Source organism: Zootermopsis nevadensis, unplaced genomic scaffold (genome assembly GCF_977971745.1).
Source record: "Zootermopsis nevadensis isolate Lab colony 2312 unplaced genomic scaffold, Znev_1.0 Znev_ptg000022l, whole genome shotgun sequence".
Classification (NCBI taxonomy): Eukaryota; Metazoa; Arthropoda; class Insecta; order Blattodea; family Termopsidae; genus Zootermopsis; species Zootermopsis nevadensis.
The window spans coordinates 19,631,766-19,641,298 of record NW_028259154.1 but is presented as its reverse complement, the minus strand read 5'-3'; the positions used below and the strand labels follow the sequence as shown (position 1 = coordinate 19,641,298).

General features: G+C 36.3%; 1 protein-coding gene across 1 annotated transcript; it reads left to right on the top strand.

The window, feature by feature from the left end:
* The first annotated feature begins 1,483 nt into the window (after positions 1–1,483).
* LOC147873043 (uncharacterized) lies at positions 1,484–3,404 on the top strand. Its single transcript, XM_087353489.1, has 2 exons — positions 1,484–1,636; positions 3,086–3,404. The coding sequence occupies exons 1-2, from the start codon at positions 1,625–1,627 to the stop codon at positions 3,293–3,295; spliced, it is 222 nt and encodes a 73-aa protein (XP_087209615.1). The 5' UTR covers positions 1,484–1,624; the 3' UTR covers positions 3,296–3,404.
* The last annotated feature ends 6,129 nt before the right edge of the window (positions 3,405–9,533 follow it).

Below are 9,533 nucleotides of genomic sequence, written 5' to 3'. Positions count from 1 at the left end.
TGTTTCCTGCACAAATAAGGCAGTGTGTGTGTGTGAAAGGAAAGTGAATAATTGTGTTCTGTGCCAGTCAGCAAATACGAGCGTTAATTTAAGGCGATGAATAAATCTGATGTAGAACTCAGCCAAAATATATGTACTTATCCTAGTAAGGTTAAGACATTCATCCTAAAACATATACAAAACTACGAGTACATGCAGACTAAAATACTAAATTATATTTTCTATAAGACCAGCCATGTAAAGCCTCTAACTGTGAACCGAGGTGGGTGTGATAATGTGCTGCTTGGACAGAGCTATCGCGCACCTCCTGGGGCCGTGATATATGAGTAAGAGGAAATGGTCATTAACACGGGGAAACCTTGGAACTCAGAGAGAAGCCTGATTCAGTATTACTTTGTCCACCACGCATCTCGCTGGTTTTAAATAGACTAAAAGCCGAACATTTTTAGATGTGCTTTTATAGCCAATGATTCGAACTCCGAGATTATGCAACGCGAAATGAAGAAACAATGATTGTGTGTAACGAATTTTAAACGACACGAAAGGAAGCCGCTGTAAAATTATATTAGTTGTTGTCGGTGTATGAATTGTACATAAATCGTCACATAAAACATAAAGTTTATTATTACATCTTAGTTCGTTTCCGTGTACTTTTATTCTGTTAATTTTAGTAATTTTCTTATCATTCTCCGGACGATTACGTTGGACTACATTCTATAGTTTAAGCGACAGTTTTCTTCCAAATCATTAACTACTCACCATCTATGACCACGTCTCCGTCTTATTCAACGCTCTATAACCGAGGTACGTGGGAGTTCAATATGAAACATCCATCGGTGTTTGTTACAGAAGTATATATTGCAGTATCTATTATGAGGTCTTCAGTTGTTTTACCGCGCATTGTTCTGGCTATATAACGATTCAGAAGAATATACTGCTTCCATCTTCAAAGTAGCCTATCCAAAACACATCACTCAAAACTCACTAGCGACCTGTATCCTGGTATATATAAGGCCTCCTATCCCCCAAATATACATTTACACTGATGATGGCAACTCCAACATTTGCTGAAACGGAGAACATTCAGAATTCTACGTGGTTGATCCCCAAAAGCAAATATTACGCATCTGAAAGAGATGTACAAAAGATGGTTTCACAGCCAGTATACATGTGTATTACTTTTAGTACAAGTATTATTATTAGTATTAATATTATTATTAAATTTGTAAGTTTGTTTGAATCATTGTTTTAATGGAATTAACAAACTTTCTCCACGCTCATATCAAATGGCAACAAACTTGCGTATCCAGACCACGAACTTTGGCAGGTGTACAATTTATTATGCGTATTGCATTCATAAATAATGCAATATGTTCCTCCTCCACTAATCCGTGTCAGAAGACGGAATTTTGGCACGGGTGTAGAGAATGTGATGACACCATCACTGTGAGTGAAGGAGAGAGTGTAGGAATAAGCTACCGGTTGGCTGCTGTGTGGATATGATTTGGACACCACAGTGTAGCCACCAGAAACAGGGGCCGGCCCCCACATTCACTGGGTATATAAGCGCCTGTCGATTGACTAGAAAACATTGTGCATCCATCAGGAAACATAAGATATCATCATGTTCAAGCTGGTAAGTGAGACAATGCTTTGTAAACTGTTAAAAACTACAGGTATCAGTTCGTAGAAGCAAGAGAGAAGAAAATAATTTTTTTTTTTTCAATTTCAGTCAAGCTCAAACACAGTATTAACAGTTAGTATAACGTTATAAAATTGTTAATCATTCATAAAGTGTGCAAGAAAGTAATATACGTCTTTGAAACCAAATAAATGCGTCCTCTAAATCGAAACACGAATACACATAAACATGAAAAAATTATACTATAAATATTGAACATATTTATTCGACTTTAATTGATCATTCTATGAAAAAGACAAAGGAGTAGAAAGTGTACTGCTAATATATTACTAATTTTAAAATTATGAGAAAAAGAGACACACACTCACATATCGTGAAATTTGTACTGAAAATGATTACGAGACCTCAGTCACTCACAATTTTGACAAGGGTAGAAAACAAGTAAAGATATTAGGCTGGTAAGGGATATTAGCATGGCAAAGAAAGTGAGATTTTTGTTCCGTAATCAGTTTATGGTAATACTGATAATTTGGAAAGACGAGTTATTTGTTGATCCCTTTAGCAACGTGGTAAATTTTATGAATTTTAATAAAAACCGTTATATGGGAAGTATGCAGGAGCAAATTCCATGTAAACTATATCAAATTATGTTCGTACATCAGAGCAAATAAAATGTGCTTCTGTTAAGATGATCAGTTACTTAATGTTGTTGAAGGAAATAATTTCATTTATTCTGAGAATAATACGAAACCCATAAATATCCTCCGCGGGCAATATATATATTTAATTAATATTAAAAATGGTGTAACACATAGCTAAAAAATTCAGTGTCGAACTTCTTAAGCTGGATTGAAATAAAGACATTATTAAACTCGTAGATACACAACCAACATTTTCAATTCCGGAGAATCTACTTCGAATATTCTTATTATACGGGGCAAGGCGTACTTTATATTGAAGGTCTCAGGTCGAGACAGTCCGGCTCAAGGCCCATGTACACGTTTCTGCGTATTCTTTGGTCCTACCTTAAGTATGTCATATTCATATACTTAATTTGATGTTTACCAGTAGTAAATGCGAATATCATCATACGAAAAAATTCTAGGCTCGTCTCTGCCAAGTGGCTTAAGCGGGCAATGCGCTGTATTCCGCTCAGACAATCTTTACTTTCGAATCGATCGGTTCCAGTGCGAGTCCTTCCTCAGACCCAGTGTTTGTTAGTTGTCCGCCAATACCCCTTGTCATCTGTCCGCTATTACTAATTTAACAAATATTCAGCTATTCTCCATACGTGAAGGCCATGTCCTCCACCCACAACCCGAATACGGAGCGACGCCATATTGACAAAGCGCACTACTTCATAACCCTATGAGCTATGTAACTTTTCCTATGGTTGTTGACACTGTGTTTATGCTTCAAATTATTTATTTTATTTTCCTTCAGGTTGTCTTTCTCGCCATCTTGGCTGTAGCCCTGGCTGCCCCTGGACTTGTGGGAGCTCCTTTGGCCGCTCCATTTACTGCTCCATTTGCCGCCCCTTACGCTTATGCAGCCCATCCTGCATATTCTGCACCACTGGCTGCATACACCGCAGGAATAGGCTACCCTGCTGCTTACAGCGCACCTCTCGTCAATGCTGCTTACTTCGGCTAATTCCAACAAATCACATGACAGTTATTTCTTATCCTCGTTGCGTTACTGTTGACCCTTGTTTCTTTAGAATTAAATAAACAGATTGAAATAAATTCTCTATAACCGCATATTTCTGTGTGACATTCTTACTGACTCCCTTTCATCCTAATCATACACAAAACAAAGGTAAGGTCCCTCCAGTATTATTTATTGTTACGATGAGGTACAAATATGTCCCTGTGGAGATGGGCCTTAAAGGGCTCACTGCCCAGTGCAGCAGTGGAATAATATTGGCAAAGAAAATCCAAATAACTCGTAGAAAAAATCCAGTAGCATTACCATCCCAGTACCACTTTATTCACCACCGTGAATCGCACATTTACTGCTATGACTGCTAACCCAGTGCTCCGTGGGCGACTAGCCGCCTGAGATATACATCCTTCAGTCCCGTCTCACTTCAATTCTTCAATCTGCGTGGTGGAGCGTGTAACTAAATTCCACAATTCTTAAACAGTGGCTCTTCATGAATGTGAGTTATGAAGATGAAAAATACCTTCAAATTTATTATTTATTTATTATAACACTTGGAAAGACTGAATAAATCGGCGAAAATATGTTCGCATAATCAGCAGGAATGACAATTTTAAATAACAATATGCGAATTTCAAACTCCCCATTTAAAAAAATAAACATTCCTATTCTATAAATTACATCTGACTTCGAAAGATACGCCATTATTCTTAAAATAAGAAGTAGTAGTATACCTGCATACTCGTCTGATTATTCCAACAGGATTCATAACGTCAAAAATAATTACGAACTGGGAAAGGCTTTTAGTTCTAATTCGTAAAATGTGCCACATAAGGACAAATCTGTCAGTATAATGATAATAAGCAAACTCCTGCAAACTTATATGTAACAAATTCCAAACACTTTACACAATTTCAAACACAGTATAATGAATCACTCACTGTCCAAACCTTTTAAAGCGTCATTAAAAATATGTTTTCAATAAATCTGAAGCAGTTTCTATTTTGAGAACAAAATTATTATGATTAAAATACACGGTATCAGCTCTTGACTTTCGACCGGCGAAAGGTCCCGTTAATTAATTTAGACCGTGAACTAATTATCAAGCTGTAGGCTAATTACATAGCGCATTTAACATCAGCAACAACTGAACTAACACAGGAATTTCCGATCGCAAAGCAGCAAGTGACGCTGACAGTAGGTCTGCACTTTCCTGTTGACAACGCAGAGGCCAGAGTGATTGATACATTATACCCTCTGGTAAAAATAACAGTGCGGCACGTCCTTCCACCAGTGACCATGAAATTAAACATGCATTAGACATGACATTGAGTAATGAGACAGGTAGTTACAAGGCAGATTGTAGTTATGACAATTTTCACTAGCTGTTCCCTTGTTTGTTTCTGATTCCGGTTGTAATTAAAACACCGTGGCGTGAGGCTGTTTGTAAGTATTGCAATGTCTCATATTGTGTTTGATTTCCATACCTAATTTAATAGAAAAGACGTGGAGAAGTAGTTTTTAATAAACTGAACGGGGTTCAGAAAGAAATAATAGTTATTGGTTAAACCACCATTTCTTCAGCGTAACAGTGGAGTTAATGGCACCACAAGAACAAAGTCTGAATTTCTCTTCAGAGGACATGGGTTATAGAGAAACACATAAACATATACAGGTGTCGGGGCCAAACTGTGTTTTTCGCCTACGTCACTAGCTTACGGGTATAAGAAACAAACGCATGTATTATGTAAACCAAAGACATTACCGACGTAAGAAATGAGACAGCGAGATACAAAGTACCGCCGCTGGGATATTATGTTTTTGTGTAGACGGTACACACTTTATTATCTGCTACCACTCCCATCCTTCTGATTACCTTGCCTTTTAATTTTAATGAAGCTAGAACGAACAGATTCGTTACGATCACTGTACTAGTAACGCGATGAACTTCTTAGAATTTTAATTATCATTTTTACCGAAAACAGGTTTAGGCTGTAGTTTCGTTCTTCAGAAAAGGACAAATTTAAAGTAAAACATAAATCGAAGATGTTTCCTCAACATACTTTATGTTAAACCTAATAATTGCGTTCCTAACCATATATTCTTCAATGTAAACATTGCCACTGTGATAAATGTTTCACGAAAAAAAAACCCACAGGAAAATCATTTAACATGAAAGCACTTCATTAAAAAGTAATGCAACAAAATAAATATAGGTCTTCCGCGTAGTAGATCTAACGTTGTGTGATGTCGTAAACAATCAGAGTTTCGGAGGAAAATGTTGCCTCCATCTGCACCGACATTTTCTCCGGAGATAAGTCCCGTCGGTTTATAAAAAATTCAAGTTTCCGACACTGTTTTCATTTCCACCGCCAGGGACTTCACAAAATGTCGTGTGTTTCGTTCCGTGTCTACTTCATTGCTTGTACTCATCAGGAAGATTTAGGCCTACTTAAGATGTTATTTTAAAATATTAGAATACGAATTTATATTTATCAAAAGAGTTTCTGAAAATCATTTGGTAAACGCAAATTAAGAAAGTTTGATTCGATGCAAAAGAACATATTGAGGATTATTTATTGATACAGCGTGTATCCACCTTAAAACGTAAACACCTTGTAACTCTGCTAACTGCTATAGACATATTTAAAATACTATTCGAATTGCAAAAAAGAACGTCATATTAGAAGCAAATAATATTTCTAAATCGTCAGTATTCATGGTCTACCGAATGTTGACAGATGATGAAATGAAATTCTTAGCGTTGGAGGAATAAGTGGCAAAAACTGTATTTCTCCACGCGAAGATCCATTTATTATGACGCCATATACGTATAGGTGTGTGTGTGTTCCAAGTCACATTTCCGATCACGCTTTCACTTCATGATCATCATCAGAACTCGATGACTCGTGAAACATTTTAGAGGCCGCAATAAAAGTGACGTTACCGCACAAGGATTTCACATTTCCAAAACTGAACTGCATTTACTGGTTGGTGGGTGTTTGGTGGTTGTAGGAGGGGATTGAAGCCGACCCCAGTAGTGTTCATCACCCAACCCAATATTCCTCTCTGCTCTCTTTCACCCCCACACCCACGTCCCCTTTTCACAACTTGAGTTCCGTTACTAAGTTCTTCAAGTCTGTATATTTTTCTCCGCCCTTTTGTTAAAGACAAACTCAAGGGAAATAACAGAAAATGATTGGGACCGCTACTGCTACATACCCTAAAGACAAGGTTTTTTTATAAAGAATATTCGACAAAGTTTCGTGATAAAGAAGTTGTGGTTGAGTGGTGATGTCACAATTGACGCTGCTTCTGAAACAATGCAGAGGAACATCTCATTCTAGAAAACCTTCTTACTTTAAAAATATAAATTCTCTGAAGGAAGGCGGAGGTAAATAATAATTGGTAACCATTTTACGGATCTCTTTAAAGAATTTACGTTCGATTATTATCGACATGAACAACGAATCTAGAGCTGTGTTACAGAGTTGCATGTTTAGTTAATGGAAAATTCTCATCAATAAAGTTAAAAAATCAGTACGATGTTTTAGGGCGATGCATTAGCTGGAGCATATTGTAAATTCTCGTAAATACGGAAGGAAGTTTAAAAAGTTTATAATTGCGTTTTAATCTTCATTAATACTTAATCTTGAAAATTCAATGTAGCAATAAGCTAGATTTAATAAATTATAGGATATTAGTAATTCACTATTTTATACAAATAGTATAATCAACAGAATGTTGCTGTTAAAATTTTACCACTAAAATTTTGCTTACATTTTTAAGTAGTTAATTAACAACTTTGTTTGATTGACAAAGCATTACGCAAAGTATATCGGTCGTTTTGTGTTAAAATTTTCACTTCACTCAATTTCATAAGTGTAGCTGTCCTTATTATTTAAATAGTTTATGTTTGTACCAAAAAAAATTCCGAACGTTAACACCTTGTCTAAACAGCTAACGTACTGCAGGTAGCAGAGTACTCTTTAAGAAGAAAATACTCCCTCACATTACCGAATAACATTTTCTTAAGATTCATCAAATTACCTTAAGATATTCACATCTATGTTTCGGTTTTCCAAGAGTTCGTTTTCTCCTAAGATCGTTAATTGTATTAATGTAATTGTTACTTCCACCAGAATTATAATGTCAGCATTCAGTAACTTGCCCAACAGTGCTGGTACAGGAGTATAATCATCACCTTGTTCTCTTTCAGTCCTGGTCTCGACAACCGAATATTTCCCTTCGTTTCAAATTAAAGTACTTTCCATTTGATAAGAAACGATGTCTCACAGCCATACTAAACAGTTGGCAAAATAATCTTTTGTGTGTCTTAATTTATCGTGTCTTTAAAACAATTTCTGAACTCAATGATAAAAACAAATATTTCTATATTTAAACTAAGTAGCAATATACATGCTAAAATTACGTGTCACACACCAGGTAACTAAAAACTTATAACATCTTACCTTCAGGAACGGCGTCTCTTAGGAGAGTATACTTCTCGAAATGTCACGACCAATTTTCCTTTTGATATTAAAATGTATTTTCTGTTATCCCTGCGAGCTCTACTTTCGGAGCTCATATTCGTCCTATGTAATCACCCAATCATATGCATAGAGTAAACAATTTAAAATTGTACTGTATAGTTACTAATAAGTTTCGGCAATACATACTTTACTAGACAAGCAATGGTTCAGTTGTATTCTATGCGCATCTAAACAATTTCAGTTCCTTAAACTTGACAGTTTCTACTTGCAAACCTTTAAAACAGTTGGTATAACAAATTTAGCTAGTCAAACGTCTATTTGAAATGGAACTGTGAAGTACGTGTATTACTGATGAAATTCTGTTACACTACCTCGAATTACGACGTGTAAGCAAAAGATACTAATATGTTCATTTTAAAACTACCAGGGCACTGTGACCGATAAGAATTACAGAAGAAGAATTTTCGTTTGTAGAGGATTTTTCCAGTACCAGGTGTGCCAATAAACCATGGTCACCTTGCAGGGATTTCCAGCGTAAACTAAACTAACCTAACTTGACCTGACCCAGTCTTAGTCTAACCAAGTGATTCCCTTGTGTACATCCAATATAACTTCAGTTCTATGTCGGTGCCATGAGATAGAAAGAAGGAAGCAAGCAGATCCTGAGGGAATTGACCCAAAGTTGCAGCTCCGCTGACTGAGTTTATCGAGAGAACAGAGAAATAACAGGAAAACTCTGGAAGAAGAAATTTCCTAGGGCAACAAATACTGTAAAGTACACTCTCATTGATGTTACTGACATCCACCTTTATTTCTCGGTTATAATTAGTGATTTCCGACGAAGATTTTACTCGTAAGTCCATTTTATAATGGAGGAGATTTCAAATGAACCCAAGATAATTTTAAAATTCACATATAAAGTTTTATGACAGTCAGTGGTTCAAACATTCATCATGGTAAGCAAAGCAGACAGTACACATTTTATTTAATATAAGTTTCATCAAGTAAAATATACAAAAAAACACGTTAGGTACAGAATTACAATTCTGGTGCTCTGGGTGTTTATCGACTCTTCACTTCATGAATGCCCTCTTGTAACTAGATAAGTGCTTCCAGGAAGCTAATTTTTCCAATAAAGTATGACCTTTCCCTTTAAAGAATGCCGCCAATGACATCAGAGTTGTTTGGAATCAATGACCTTTGCTGGTGCCCAACTTAGGGTCCCCATTTCGTACTTCAGCAAGCAGAAAGGCATCCACGTTCATGCAAAGTGTCCTTCGTTATTATTTGAGTTCAACCAAAATTCCCACTATCAAATTTCATTAAAATCCCTGTAGCGGTTCACGAGATGTTACACGCGAACTGATCCTGGAACAAACAGATATGACGATACTAACCGGCGCAATATTCAACGTTTAGATGCAAATGCATCTAAAAATCATTCGGACTTTCGTGGTATTTTCTTAAGAAATTTATTATACGTGTTCGACTATGTAAATACATCTAAGAACCAATGTGGAGTTTGAAACACGAAGGAGGGCTTGTACGAATGTACTGAACATTCAGGTTCTAATAACAGAGAAATGATGAGTGTGATGCCTATTCGACTGAAGCTCAAATGTTAAACAAATCAAAACTTCGTAACTTATTTCAAAACACAACTAAAATAAATTTTAGGTGTGGTATTTTAGGACAACAGAGTAGTAGAGCCTGGTATTTATATCACAATGCACATT